Source organism: Monodelphis domestica, chromosome 7 (genome assembly GCF_027887165.1).
Source record: "Monodelphis domestica isolate mMonDom1 chromosome 7, mMonDom1.pri, whole genome shotgun sequence".
In the NCBI taxonomy this organism is placed as follows: domain Eukaryota; kingdom Metazoa; phylum Chordata; class Mammalia; order Didelphimorphia; family Didelphidae; genus Monodelphis; species Monodelphis domestica.
The window spans coordinates 52,464,338-52,480,126 of NC_077233.1; the positions used below are offsets into that span (position 1 = coordinate 52,464,338).

General features: G+C 38.4%; 1 protein-coding gene across 3 annotated transcripts in view; it reads left to right on the forward strand.

Moving 5' to 3' along the window:
- FANCD2 (FA complementation group D2) overlaps positions 1-15,789 on the forward strand; it is a 68,634-nt gene that overhangs the window by 5,572 nt on the left and 47,273 nt on the right. For all 3 annotated transcript variants that reach the window (XR_008913423.1, XM_007500214.3, XM_056804627.1), the window contains exons 4-15: positions 210-277; positions 632-735; positions 1,050-1,110; positions 2,327-2,379; positions 2,700-2,778; positions 5,748-5,872; positions 11,909-11,996; positions 12,577-12,681; positions 13,403-13,503; positions 13,726-13,831; positions 14,901-14,936; positions 15,609-15,752. Coding sequence is in view for 2 of the 3 variants with exons in the window: in XM_007500214.3 (XP_007500276.2) it covers positions 210-277; positions 632-735; positions 1,050-1,110; positions 2,327-2,379; positions 2,700-2,778; positions 5,748-5,872; positions 11,909-11,996; positions 12,577-12,681; positions 13,403-13,503; positions 13,726-13,831; positions 14,901-14,936; positions 15,609-15,752 (1,070 nt within the window). In the remaining variant the exon portion in view is untranslated. The remainder of the gene's footprint in view (positions 1-209; positions 278-631; positions 736-1,049; positions 1,111-2,326; positions 2,380-2,699; positions 2,779-5,747; positions 5,873-11,908; positions 11,997-12,576; positions 12,682-13,402; positions 13,504-13,725; positions 13,832-14,900; positions 14,937-15,608; positions 15,753-15,789) is intronic.

Here is a 15,789-nt window from a genome sequence, read left to right on the forward strand (position 1 = left end):
CCAGCTGCCCCCTACACTTTTTTTTTTTACTGTTTGTTAAGTCATAATAGGAAAACTTGATTCAGGCCAGAAACATGGGACCTGATGAAAATTAATGGCATTGGGAAGGGTTATAGAACTTGAAATAATAATCTGCTTTAAAGACAATCTGCTTAAAATTTAATTTGATGATTGCTTCTGACACCAACTTTTTATTTTTTATTCTATAGCTGTGGATCAAGCAATTTTCCAAAAGAAGCTCTCTCAGGCCTTGAGGAAACACCCATCTTATCCCAAGGTATGTATTTCTTGCCCTTTGGCTGTTTTATTTTGCCAGTAGTCCGTTATACTGAAATAGGCTTGAATAAGACCATTGCAGAGTTGAGATAGTTTGGAATGATATTTTTCCATTAACAAGAAAATGGAATCAGGTATTCTTAGTCTTTCTTGTATAATGGACTCCTTTGGCAGTCTAGTTATACCTTTTTTTGGGCCCCTTCTCAGAGTAATTTTTTAAATGCATAAAAGAACATCCAAAGGAAACCAATTACATTGAAATACAATTATAAAAAAAAATGTTTAAACCATTTTTATGGATCCCCATGTTAAGCCCCCCTGCTCTAAATCAAACATCTTGCTTCTTTTCCTGAAGGCAGTGGAGGAATTTATTAGTGGCCTGGAGTTATACGTAGAAGATCGAGACTGTTTCCGGAATTGCCTTTTGTCTTGTGAACGACTACAAGAAGAGGAGACAAGGTATGGAAAGAAAAGTATATCTAGTAGAGTCAAGGTATGATTTGGATACAGTATCTCTCTGGGGTAGAAGAAAGAATGTAGTAATTTCCTAAAATTTATCATGAGTCACATCTCCTGAATTACATCTCCCTTCTCCCATAGTTCAGCTTCTAAGTTATGACTATTAAAGTTCAGAGCCAAAGGTTTTATCTAGAATTATTTCACCAAGCCAGGGTGCCACCTATGTTTTAACACATTATATCAACTATTTTCTTGAGCAAGAGATGTCTTTTCATTGCTCATCCTTTAGAGTGAAGTTTGTGTTTCTTTTACAGCCTGGCTACTCCTTACTATAAGAGCCTCATTAAACTTTTGCTGGGGATTGACAATTTACAGGTGAGCTTTTGACTTTTTTCCCAAACAAAAATTTTTAAAATGCTATAATTTATGTCAACCCAGTGTAAGAGATTCAAGTACTGCTGAGATGAATGTAATGGCTATCTTAGCATAGTCAACTTCTCCATGACCTTGTACAGAATGGGAGGGCAGAATGGAAGACAAATTTGGAGATGGCTCATAGCATTTGTAGTCCTTCAGCAGTACAGAAACAATTGAACCCCCCTCCCCCTTAGCACTTCTCCACAAATTATTTTCTTCTCCCTACTAGCCTTGTAATATCCCTAAGCATCAGTTGAACTTGGCTTTAAAAATTGATTTGAGAATACATTTTGTGCCATGTGCCTCAGCACAATTTATGGCTCTGCTACTGCTTACCTGGGTCTAGTTTCTGGGTCTCACAACTCAGTTGGTTCAATTTCATCCAGTAGCCTCCTGTGTTCTTTGATAAGTTCCCTTTGTCCTGATTTCTCTTACCTCTCTGTCCTGTAGATTCTCACTTGTGCATCTCTGCCAAATACACACTTGCAACTCTCCTCAGATTTGATTTTGTCTCTTTCCTTTGCCCTTAATTTCTTTCATTCCATTAGATGTCTTGAGTATGATTCAGTCAACTTAATTCTTCAAAAGAACATCTCAAGAACTGGAAGGTCCTCAGAGGCCATACTTGAACATGAATACACTCTACAACATACCCAACAAGGCATCATCTGCTCTTTTCTTCAGTACCTCTAGTGAAGTAGAATCTCATTAGTTCTGAAGGTGGTCCTTCCTACTGTCAGTTGTTAGACTGACAGAGTGTCAGTTGTTAAGAAGCTTTTCCTTATAGCATACTTAAATCTGCAGTTTGCTTTTTTCCATTCATCGTTCTTAGTTCTACCCTCTGGAGCCAACCGGGACAAGCCTAATAATTCCTCCTCTAAAATTCCTCCTCTAAAAACTCCTTGTTACCTGATGACTGCTTTAAATATTCCATTTGATGAATTGGCAATTATCATTATTACTACTAAATAATCATTTTCCTCTGCTAGTCATTAGGACAGGTTATAGGTTCTTACAGTTTTTGTTTTAAGTTAGATGTCTTTCTTATAAGCTGAGATATGTAGTAAGAGTTTTTATGATAGTTTAACATGGACTTTCTTGGGTTTGTTGGGTCACTATAGGTTCTCTCAGTGTTTTGAATTAGAATAACTTCTTACCTTTTTTTTTTTAACAGCCTCCCATTATCAGAATCTTATTTGAAAAGCTGCCAGAGTTTCTTTATGAGAGGTAAGTGGCATATGTGCAGAGACCCAGTGTGCCCTGGAAAGGAATCTCTTAGGAAGCTTTCTTTGAAATGACCTCAGCTTTTCTGAAAATCATATTCAATTAAAAAAAAAAGTTCTAGAAATGTTTAATCCTTTAGAAGGTACCTGAGAGAAAGAGAACACTGCCATGCCCTTCAGCTGTAAATATATATTGTCTTCACATGCAATAAAAGATAATTTTAATAGAAAAATTTTTTTTAAAAGTTCTCTATAACATTAGGATTTGTTATTCATAAAAATATGGCTAAAAATCCTTGTGTTTCCCCTGTTCTAACATTTCAGTGTTAATAATGATGGACTCAACATGCCTCGGCTTATTATCAATCAGTTGAAATGGCTTGATAGGATTATTGATGGCAAGGTAGGTTTTGTGGTTTTTTAATTTATTTTCTGTGTAAGGATAGACTTTCTAAAATTAAAATTTTTCCCCAATTAATAAATATTCTCTCTCTTTTCTATCTCTTCTCAATACTGGGCAGGAAAATCAAAACTCTTATAACCATACAGATTCCTATGTTAGCCGTGTCCAAAAACTTTGTCATTTGTAGCTATTGTTTTTTCACATATTTTTCATTAATTCCTTCTTCCATGTATTCTAGTTTATTGAGAAATGATTATTGAGACTTATGGTGGTGGTTAACCTTTTATAATTTATTCAAAATAATTTTTATTAGAATGCAGTGATTAGATTTTATTATCTAAGGGATAGAAGTTTCAAAAACAATTGATTATTTAAAATTTTTACTATAAACTTAATTTAAAAACCGATATAATGAATATATGAATAAGGAATTAACCTTGAACATAATAAAGCACAAATAAAAGCAAAAAATTGTATGACAACCTACAGTTCTTTTCCTATTTCCTCATATCCTTCATGATTATCAGTTTTTATAGCAAGAAAATAGATGAGCATCTTTTTACTTGTTATATTTTCCATTGCAAATAGATAATTTTAAAATGATTTTATGAGGTACATATGTCTACTCAATTGTGATAGTATAATTGTTTTTATATTTTGTGTGTGTGTTTACTAATCTGTACAAGTTATTTCCCTCTTCCCTCACCCCCAACTGAATGTAAGTTCCTTGAGAACAGGGACTATCTTGTTTTTCTCTTTGTATTTCCCATGTCTGGTATATGGTAAACTTAAAGATATGTTGAATGAATGAGTAAATGGAGACCTGTCCTGGACATTGAGGTATAGCATAGCTTTGGCCTGGAGTTTAGGACAAGGTTGAGGTGATAGAAAAGGCCCAGATAATGTCTTGTGATGGAGTAGTTTAACCCAATTTGATAGGTATGTACCCTACAGATTGTTCACGGTTCATCATTTTGGTCTAAAAGAGAGGGTCATTCTTCTGTGAGTTGTGATTCAGGTTCACCTATGGCTGAGTGGAATGTGGCCTTAAAGTTGAGGTTGGGTAAACATTATCACAGGTTGTTTGTCTGAGTTGTGACACTGTCCCCTAGTGATCCAAGACTACTGGGAACTTGTCTTGGATATTTGGGATTAGTGGCATTGTTTATCAGTCATACCAGATATGGTAGAGCTATGGCTGAGTCCTTTAAGTAAGGATCAGAGCCAGAGGAAAGGTCTATCCTCTTGTTTGAGCTAAGCAGAAGTATGGTCCCTAGAAGTCTGAATATGGTGATGTCTAATAATCCAGTCGTATAAATGGTAGGTTTGTGATATTTAGGCCCATTGGAGGTTCAGCTTTTTGCAGTGGGAGCCAGTAAAACTCCAGACCAATATTCAGGTTTATAAAGGTGAAAACTAATATTTGGGCAATAATTTTATGAAATTCTGTGGTTGCCAATATTTATTTTATCTCGAGTCAGAAATTTATTTACAAATATTTACAAGATGGAGAGAAAACAATGAAGTAGAGAAATGTGAAGAGATTAGATATCTATCCTATCAACCTCAATGTTTACTCCAGGTCTGTTTAATCCAAACAGAGATTAATTAGCTTTCAACCAGGAAGGCTGGTGGTAAGTTACATGTGACCTCCTCCAAGATGAAAGCTAGTCTCTTAGGAAAGGAGTCAGCCTTTCACTTATCCAACAAAGTAGTCCAGGAGTCAGAGTCTAAATTGAAGCCGAGCTCCAAGCTCACAATCTAAGCCACAGTCTCCAGCGAAGCTCCTTGGAAGACTCTTCCCAGTTAGAAGACTATCTCCAGAAAGCAATCTCTTCAGACTATCTTCTCAAAGACAATCTGCTTTGAGGGAGTTCAGGGCTTGCTTTTATGGTGATTTCTTGTCCCTGCCTCTCTTCATAGGGGCTAATCACAGTTTCCAAATTGTCTAGCACTGCCCAGAGGGCAGTGTCTATGGGATCGACTTCTCTCCTTCTAAAGGTTAAGTTCTCATCTAATGGTGTGAATTTTCTAAATCTCACCTTCTGGAGAGGTGAATACTCATCTGGCTGATTGAGTTTCTGAGGGTGTGAATTCACTAAGTGGTTTGTAAGCTCTTCCACCTTGTTTAAGCTCCTGTTGATTCAGTCAAAAGGTAGACAAAGGAGTTAATCCTATCTTCACAATCTGGTGAGGAGTACTTAAATTAGTGTTAACTCAGGATAGACAATAGAGTAAAGAATTCTCTTTCACCGGTTTCACTGAAAACTATATCCTTCTGGCCCATGCCTAATGAATATATGGACTGGGGAGGTAGGATAGGAGCAACATCTTGGTGGTTAGGCCCTTCTGGAGAATACTTTCCTGGTGGTCCAGGAAGAAGGGGAGCATGACCTGAACTTCAGGCAAAAATAGAAAAGTTAAGGCGAAACTCCATACTTTTGGATAAAACAGTTATATATGTGAGAGCCAGTGATATGTGAAGGACTATACTGGATACTAAGGGCACCACAAAATAAATAAGACATTGTCTTTGTCTTTAGGGATCTTATAATCTAGTCCTAGGGATAAGACATAGACAGAAAAAACTAATCCAAAGCAGAATGTGAGAAATGCCCCCAAAGAGATTTAAACAGACAGGGTTCGGAGCGTTTCTGAAGAAAGAGATGGCTCTTCCAACTAAGGGGACCAAGGGAGGAGGTGACATTTGAGCCATTTCATTTCTTTCTCCTACTCATCCCAGCCATCTCAGTTCCCTTCTCTTCACTCCCTCCCCCACAACCTTTAAGTATGGATAAAACTTTATCCAAAACTTTGCCTAGTTACATTCAGGAACAGACTTTGGGGTTAAGTATGTAATAAGAAGCAAAATTTCAGTTTGATGCCTTATCTCACAGATCGGAATGGAAAGCCTTTCTCTGTTCATAAGGTTGACTTTCTCCATAATTTGGTGTTTCTTTACCTTCTAGGACCTTACAACCAAGATTATGCAGTTGATTAGTATTGCACCAGTGACCTTGCAGCATGACCTCATAACCAGTTTGCCTGAGATAATTGGAGATGCCCAACATGGTGATGTGGCTGGAGAGCTGAGGTACTGAAATAGGGTTAGAGAATTCCTTCAACAGAATCTTGTCCTAGAAATGGGTTTTGCTATTTTGGTCTAAAAGATAGCATTATCTTTCCTTTCTTAAGATGTTGCTCTCTTTTTCATTTCAGTATTAACTAGGGATCGCTAAGCATTAGAGCCATTTAAGAATTAGAATGTCTAGACTCAATGAGATTGGTTTAAATAGCCTAGACCCACAGTTAAATTCAGCTATAATGTGGAAGTGTTCTAGAGGGATGTAAGATGTTTTAACCCACCTAGGAACTCCACAGGGCCAATTAAGCACCAAACCCTTTGGTTATGAAACACAGTTTATTTTAACAAAAAGAGATAAGGGAAACTGATAGGTATGACCCTGAAACTCTTCAAGCTACCTCCACCTGGCTCCTAAATCTCCTGCTTAAGGAGAGCCTTTTGTTCTTATTTAGGCCCTACCTACACCTCCTTATGCTATCTAAAGCCCTTTCCCAGGCTAGCTGACTTAACCATAATCTTTCCCCTAGTAATTAAGAAGGAAGAAAGGAAGGAAGGAACCAAGGAAGGAACCTCTGGGTTTGACTGCTGTACTAAGTAACTCAAAGTGATAAATGGAAAGCTTTGAATTACTTTAGCCAATAGGAATCCTGGTAGATGGACCATTGCCAGATGATAACTGGTCTCAGGAAAATTAGGTTTCTCCAAGTAAACTCTCTACCTGGATGCCAAAGATTTTCTCCACGAACATCCTGACTGTCCAGGGAGAATCTCTTAGAGCAAAACTCTTCCTTCTGCTTGGAATTGTAGGCAGAGACAAAACCCACTCCCAGCTCAGATGAAAATCCAAGAAGGAAGTGCAGTTCAGTTATTTCAGTGTTAGACTCCCACAATTCCTTGCTACCCAGAATCTATCTTAAAATTCCCTTATTTCCACTAACCCTAGAAAACTAGACTATCCCTAACTATATTCCTACACAGCTAATAAATTGACTTCCTCTACTGCGATGACATCTCCCATCATGTCCTAAGCCAGTAGTAGGAATCTTCTGAGTGCCAGGAGAAGAGTTAATAATACAAGTGGGCTTTGGTAGAGTCAACAAAAAGAAAAGGAAGAAAGTAAGGAAACAGAGGAGGAGAAGACAGGAAGAATGAAGAAGAAAACACAAAGAGAAGAGGAAAAGGTTCACAGAGAAAATGTCACTACTATAAGAAATAAAATTAGGACTATGGTCCTTATTTTTCCACAGAGTTTTATTGGATAGGTATAGGCAGAGAGTTAGAGAGAAAAGCCTTTTAACCATGTGGGTGCTCACTGCATGGCTTCCTCAGCCACCTTCTTTTCACTGCTCACTCCTGAGAGAATAGAGACCCCACTTCCTGGAACTCCCTCTTTTATTCCTTTTCTTTTACCCTGGATCAATAACCTGATCCTTTCCAGGTCAAGTGCCTAGGTCACTGTCCCATGACCCAAACCCACCAATGTGATATAGCTCTAGCAGTGCCAAGACACAGGTAGGTCTGGGAGGGGGTTCCCCTCACATACTACCTACCGACCAGCCCCATATGTTGTGCAGATTAATGGCAGAGACCAATTCAAAGATGTTACAGATGCCTATGGGAGGAACACTGATACTGATTTCCAGCTCTAGGTGTTCAATATCTCCTACTTATGCTGGAAAGAGGGAGATGTACATTAGAGTAGTGCAATATTTAGCTCTAATTATTACTTTTCTGGATCAAATATGGCCAGGAGGCTTATATTTGAATTAACTTTGACTGAACTCAAATTTCCCTGTTCTGCATTGTGTGAGGAAAGTTCATTAACATGCATTTGGAAAAATATAGGCATCCCTTCTCCATCAAGAGGTGTTATATTTAAAAGAGTATATGGCTTAAACTGTAATAATTAAAATAGTTGTCTGCCATAAACTGTGACAGTTAAAAGAGTTGGGGTCATAAACTGTAAGAGTTAAAATAGTGGAAGAACTAAATTGTAGTAGATATAAGAGTGGGTGAGTAAATTGTGACCACAGGAAATATGTTTTCACTACAGTGTTTTGTTTAAAATCAAATATAAGGTGGTCGCCAGGGAAATATTCCCAATTATGAATATACCCAAGTCAACTGGGTTTTATAGAGACTTTAATTAATAATACAATGAGTAATCAAAGAAAGAGAGAAAGAGTAAGAAAGGAATAAGTATGAGGGGCCTTAAGCCAACATGGTCTAGACCTGAATCTTAAGAGAGAGAGATCAATCAGTCAGTCAGTCTTTTAGCACTCACCACAAGGTCTGTCTAAGCAAGGATTCTAGTGACACCAGGCCAGCTCCATCTCAGCTGACTTCACCAGAGAGAGTTTCAGCCAGAGATCTCCTCAAAGAGAGATCCAGCCAGAGACTGTTTCAAAGGGCCTCTCTCCAGAGCCTCCAGAGGGACAGAGTCCCCTCAGAGGAGCTCCAGCGAGACCTCCTTAGAGATTGTCCTCCAAGAGCTTCCCTTCTCCAGAGCCTCTCTCAAGAGATTCTTCCCAAGCGATCCTCATAAGAGATTTCTCCAAAAGGATTCTCATAAGACCTCTCAAGAGCCTCTTCCCAAGAGAATCTCTTTCTTATATAGGGGGTTTTCTCCTATGTCACCTCCCCTAAGTTCTTCCATCTACCAATCACAGTAGACGTTTTCCAAAGGACAACCCATTCTAAAAACACTGCTGGGTCGACTAATCCCTTTAGGAGAAAAACTCTGAGTAAGTCTGAACCAGAGAAAACACAGCTGAGTCGACTAGTCCCCTCAAGAGAAAACCTCTGAATAAGTTTTCACCTCTTTGCTTCTGGCAAGTTTACAAGTTGCCCAACCTTTATAGGTACCTAGCATCCCATTGTATCAATTCTAAAAACAGGCATGGCTCAAAGAACTCCTTTGCCTCATTATAAGTATGGGTCTAAGTATTTTCATTGTTTAGCAAGGAGTTTTCTCCCCTAAAGCATTCTTAAGTACAGGTGGAGTAGAGGTCTTCCCATTTCTGATCCTGGCCACAGTCAAAATGGGGAATGTTCCCAGTAGGGAATTGTTCCAATTTATTCACAAGTCTGAGAAATTTCAAGATTTACAGAGGATTTGGGGCATGGTGCCTCCATGATCTGGAAAGATCCATGTACATTTTTTTGGCTGTCTCATCATACCAGAGAAGAAGTCTGAATTTTGTCTTTTTCTTTGATGGAGTATTTATAATACCTTACTGTAAAATTTGGATTTAGTATTTGGTCAATATGTTGATATTATGCAATATTTTATGCATTTCTAAGTTTCCTAAATTTTCTGCTGGTCTTTTGTGAGGCCATCATCTTCTGCAAAACTTCCCCAAAATTCCCATTTAATTTTTTATGTAACTTTTTATATATTGAAAGTATGATGGGCAAAGTCACATTTTGGAAGGGATGCCTGTTTTTTTTTAACTAGTGATGGGGAAAAAAAGCTCTTGGAAAAGTCAGCTTTTCATCAGTATGTGGTCAACTATCCATTTTGGTGTCCACTTTAAAGTTCTGTTACATGGTAAAAGTGAGAAACCCATATTTTCACACAAGGCACATCTTTCAGCTCAGCTAAGGCCAAGTACCCATTGCAAATGCAGGCCCTAGTCTTCTACAGTCCTAGATGACTAATATATCTCTTCCTACTGAGGAAGGCAAGCCTTTGTCATCATCTAAACCAGTGATGGCAAACCCATGGCACAGGTGCCAAAGACGGCATGCAGAGCACTCTAGGCACACCCTCCCTCCCTTCCCTCCCCCAAGTTCGTCACTAAAAAAGGCAGGGGGGGCTTGGGTGGAGCTGTTCTCCTACCCCTCTCTACTAAGTCTGATGGCATTTTTTTTTCACATAACCTTCCCCTTTGCCCAGCAGCCTAATGGTAGTACTTTCTCTCCTGTGTAGGGTAAGGTATTGGGGGTGAGGTGGGCGTGGGGCCTGGTACTTCGTCTCTAAAAGGTTAGCCATCACTGATCTAGACCATTTAGTTCCAGAATATTCAGGGAAAAGATTGGACATGGGGACTGAAGTTACTCTGTCATACTTCTCTATCAGAATCCTGTCAAATAAATCATCCAGAACTCAAATGCTATAGCTTTATTTATACTTAAGTTCTTAAAAAGTAAGAGTTCTTTACTTCCATATAGAGAAGTGATGGGTTCAGAGTACATATCAGTGCATATATTTTTATTTATTTTGGACATTGACTGTGTGGACCTATGTTTTCCTTAACTGTACATGTTTGTAACAGGTTTTTTTTTCTCAGTGGGGAGGTGGGATTTGATAATAAAATAAATATGAATTTTTTTTAAACCCTTACCTTCCATCTTTGAGTCAATACTATGTATTAATTCCAAGGCAGAAGAGCGACAAGGGCTAGGCAATGGGGGTCAAGCAACTTTCCCAGCTGCATCACACAGCTGGGAAGTGTCTGAGGCCAAATTTGAACCTAGGACCTCCCATCTCTAGGCCTTGCTCTCAATCCACTGAGCTACCCAGCTGCCCCCTAAAAATGAATTTTTGAAAAAGATGTTGCTGGCCTACTGTCTGTGCTACAAATGTGTTTTGATTTGCTTTTCCAGTGATGTACATAGATCTGACGCTGGCAGGGACCTCAGAGTCCAATGAGGCCATTGACAGTCTAAACCCATCATTGGAGTGATATAGAAAAAGAGGCCCCTGGTGGTGTTAAGAGACCTGCCCAAATCTTCAGGAGCAGCAAGGAGCTGAGATGGGATTATAGCTCTGGTCTTCTTGCTTTTTTCCATGGTGCCAAGCTGACTGCACCTATGGACCTTTATGAGCTTGACTGTTTGGGTTTAGGGCCTAGCCTGCCTACAGATTAAACCAAAGGGCTCAGCCTCATTAATGTGTCCTCTGAACATGCTAACCAGATTCTCCAAAAGTCATAGCGGATTTATAATGAAGGAAAAGCAAACTCTGTCCTCAAGGGACAATTTTCTTAAACTGAATTCCTTTTCCCAGCTGCATCAATGTCTTTTTTTTTTTTAAACTCCTTTTATAATGCTCCCATTCCTTCAGTTTGTGGCTAAAAAAATTCCATGCTCTCAGATTGATAGGGCTGATAAACACAGTGCAGATGGGGACAGATGGATAACAGAATGCTGCGGTAGAGTTTGAGGTCAGGTAAAAGGCCTTTTGGATGTCATTTCTTGATGTGAGATTATTTTGATAGAAAAATAGTGTCCAATCCTAGATATATTTTCCAAGATTACATATACATACCTATTGCCTTATATGAACCTGAATTTTCCTAAACTGAGGAGTATTCTTTGTGATATTGCCTCCCCACCTGACCCCACTTCAAGTTCTCTGTGGAGTCTCCTGCTGGACTGAGGATTTTCCAAACCTCTGGACTGTTCTTACCTCCACCCCCCAAAACCCCACAATTCCTTAGAATTATTTCTGTGTTCTTGTGACTATGTTTTAAAGAGCAAGAAGTCTTTAGCAGGCCTGGAGGTTCATGGGAAGACTAAAATGTGCTGCTCCTGCATTTGTCTCCCTGGAGAAGGGTAGGACTGGGCTTTGGGAAATGTGAGGAGAGGGAGCTTTGTTGCCACCCACCATAGTACAGGACTTGTATCAACTCCCCAGGGGATAATCATGGTAACTTTGGAGTAAAGGGAATCTAGATTCTTGGAAGGCTTCCCCATTAAACTAACCTGATTAAACTTTGGATTCTTAAGAGAGAAGGATTTTCCAGAGTTTGTTGCTATTCAATCCAATCTAGCTCTTCTTTGGGTTTTTCTTGGCAGGGATACAGGAGTGGTTTGCCATTTCTTTTTCCAACACATTTACAGATAGGAAACTGAGGCAGAGTTAACTGACTTGCCCAGGACCACCCAGATAATAAAGTGTCTGAGGCTGGGTTGAATTCAAGCCTTCCTGAGTTGAGACCCAGCTCCCTATCCACTATGCTACCTAGCTGCCCCTATCCTAAGTTTGCATTCTCTTAATTCTCTCTTATTTCTTACATAATTGATCCTTTTTTTATACAGTGACCTTCTGATGCAGAATACACCACTGACAGTCCCAATCCTGGATGTGCTTTCTAGTCTCCGTCTTGATCCAGAGCTTCTGTCTAAGGTAGTAAAGGAGGGAGTGAGACCCAGATACCTGCCAATTTTTCAAGGAACAAATGCCTTTTAAGAAAATCATTGAAGTGGAAATTGCATTTTGAAAGTACATTAATTATCTTGTTATTCTTTTTTTAGGCCAGGTAAGGCAAACAGGAACTTTATTATTTTAGAGTTAAGCTGTAAATTAAGCTGCAGTAGACCAATGATCCATTTTGTTAGATACTCAGATTAAGACCAAGAGATGGTTTTTTTGTTGTTCTTGCTGTTGCTGATGGAAATGAACTAAATTAAATGGTCTAAATTCCTAGAGTTTATGTAATCCCCTTTCTCCTAACTATGGAAAATTCCAGCTCTAAAATCTGAGAAGATTTTAGATAGAAGAATTCTATATATAATATGTCTTTAGTAATTATCTTTTTAACATTCAGTTTCTTTGAGACTTCAGTTAGTGTCAGGTGTTTTCCTCCCCATTTTACTTTGGGGAAAACAAGGCACAGAGAGACTTTTTTCCTTTCCTTTTTTTTTTAAGATTGAGAGATCTGAGTATTGAACTTGGGAAACTGAGGTAGTCTTGCTTTCCATTTTAGGTACGTCACTTAGTAATGGCTAAATTGTCAGCTGTGACACTGGAAAATCTACCTGTGATCGTCAAGTTCATTCTTCATGCAGTCACAGTCACAGATGCATTAGAGGTACTTTTTTTTTTTTAAACCCTTACCTTCCATCTTGGAGTCAATACTGTGTATTGGCTCCAAGGCAGAAGAGTGGTAAGGGCTAGGCAATGGGGGTCAAGTGACTTGCCCAGGGTCACAGAGCTGGGAAGTGTCTGAGGCTAGATTTGAACCTAGGACCTCCTGTCTCTAGGCCTATCTCTCAATCCACTGAGCTACTCAGCTGCCCCCCATTAGAGGTATTTTGGTATTATTTACTTACCAGCTACTTAGGACGGTGCTAAACACCACAACATACATAGATTCGGACTCCACCTTTAGGGAGAGTCTCTTCTGAATTGGAAGAGAAACTTAAAAACTAAAGTACTTTTCGTATTTCCAGACTAACTGATTAATGAGTCAGGGTAGCACCTGGAAATGCAGACTGGCACTATTAGTCATATTTCTTGTAAAATCATATTTACTCTTTTCTTATAAAATCTTAGACACTTGGCATTTTGAAGGTTGTGACACCTCATTATTATCAATCTTTAAATCAAAGAATTTGGTATTTCATTTATTTATAATTCTAATTTATAATCCCCAAATTATATATATGTTATATATATAAATAAATAGTATGTATAATCCCCCCCAATGAATTATAATCCCCAAACTTAAAGGAAGTCAAAATCATTTTAGTGACTTGAGCTTATCCATCCCAATTGATCAGTACACAATAGGAATCCTTTGCTTTCTGCAGGTGATTTCTGAGCTTCGGAAAAAGTTGGATCTGGACTACTGTATTTTGCCACCTCAGCTGCAAGCATCCCAAAGCAAATTGAAAAATAAAGGTCAAGTGAGGTATAGTAGTCCTTGACACCTCTTATTCCTGGTCTGTTTGGTTATCCACCCAAGCAATAAAGCTTCTCTTTTCATCATAAGAGAAGTCACTGTTCTGAGTGATATTTGAAAGGCAGAGCTAAGTGCTGGGCAGTCTTCTGAAAGCAGGCTAGCTGCAGCTTGGGAGAGAGTGATGCTTCTTGTTCATGACACAAATGAACATGATTTTTTCTCTTCTTATAGTTCTGGAAATCAAGAAAATAGTAATCAGGATTGTGTTTCTCTCCTCTTTGATGTGATAAAATCAGCTGTTCGATATGAGAGAGCCATTTCAGAAGCATGGATTAAGGTAATTGCCCACTCCTCTAATGAGACCTTTGTGGTCTGTGAGGCCATGTTACTACATAGACTAGTAGGGTCATGGATGAGACCCCCAAAGAGGCAAGTGAGTGTTTGGGTTCTGCTTCCACAGATCCCCTGCTCATCTTAGTCAGTTATTCTGTAGGAAGTGTTGCCAGATTCAAGGATATTTGAGTACGACCTGGATAAATTAATCTTCTGTTTATATGAAGGCTAGTGGTTTTATTAATTTATTAGAAGTGTACCAGAGAAATTAACTTCTTATTAATTAACAATTATTAAAACACATTAAAAAAACACTTGTGTTTTTCCACCTTTCAAATATTTCTATAGGCCAAGTGTAGACTGGAAGTTGATAATAAGATAAAGAAAGTATAATCTGTAAATGGCATTGACTATAAATGTTCTGAAAGAAGTGGTAAGATTTGGAAACATTTTTCTATAATCCTAAGAAAAAAAGGTTTTATAGTAGAAAATACAACTAAAAGTTTTAATGACTTTGGTTGGAAAAGTGAGTGGAAAGAGAAGCTCAGTAAGAAAGGCTATCTTCAGTGTGTTGAGTTTCAGTATTATTATCAGCAAATATTTATTTGAGTACCTACTGGGTGCTGGACACTAGGCTAGTACACTAGAGTGTTAGACTCTAGTCATACAAAAGAGTCTAAAACCTTGTTCTTGCCCCAAGGGGACTTAGAATAGTTCACAATAGTGATGACTCACATTGAATCAGCCCTCTTAGATTTACAAAGCACTTTACTTATAACTATATTGTGAAGTTGATTATGAATCATTATCACCATTATATAGATATGGCAGTAGGAATAGTGACTTACCTAGTGTCCTTCCACTAGGAAAGGTTGCAGCCTTTATTTGAATTTGGGATTCTAATTCTAGTCCAATGCCCTTTATAATCTAGCTGGGAAGAGAATACGTAGAGAAATAAATAGCAATACAAGCCATTGAGACATCAGCTCTGTTTATAAGGTAAAACTGAAATAAAATAAGGTGCTACCTTCAACTTCTGAATGTTCCTTTGTTTCTACTCTCTCTCTCTCTAGGCAATTGAAAACATTGATTCTGTGTCTGAACACAAGGTAACATTTATGAAACATAATTCTGTAATCATATGCATTTTGGGTTTGAAATTTGAAATTTGAGTCTTTCTTGGGGTTTTCAACCTGTAGAAACTTTAGAAGCCTTTATTTGTGATCTTGGGTCATCATGGAGATGACTTCCCAAGATAGCTTACTCCTATTTATTTTTCATTGAAATTTTAATGAATGGATCTTTACTGTCCAAAAAGGAAAAGATGTATATTTTAAGTGAATCTAGCCTATTGCACTCAAAGACCAGGTCTTCACTGGTAAGAAAGTAGAAAATTAAAAACTTACTTAACTCAGCCAAAATACTGACATCTTTCTAAACTTCATTCTTATATATTCTCCCTTTCCCCAATGCCCTCCATTCTTTATTTCACTGGTAAAAGAGGTATGCCAAGATAGAACTAAAGTTTCCTACCACTGGCAAAAAGCCAATTGTACTAAACCAGTTCTGCTTCAATTCTAGAAATTCTGGCTTATTCCAAAGAACTAGAATTAAATGCTGGCTCTCTTGTTGGACCATTTTATCTCCTTTGCTGACTCCTTATTCCCCTTTTGCCCACTAAAAGTGGAGGGGTCCCTCAAGGGGTTCTCTAGGCTTTCTGCTTAGCTGTTTTGTTGGCACTTTGCAGTTGATTTATCTCACTGTCATTTTCTTTACGGAAGGTTCTTGACCTGTTGATGCTTCTGATCATCTATAGTGTAAACACCCAGAACAAGAAGTGCATTGAGAAGGTGCTGAGAAACAAAATTCAGTTGGGATGCATCCCAGAGCAGCTGCTTCAAAGCACATTCTGCACTTACACAGCGGTAAGTTTCAAAGAATTTGAAGGGTTGGACTTTACAG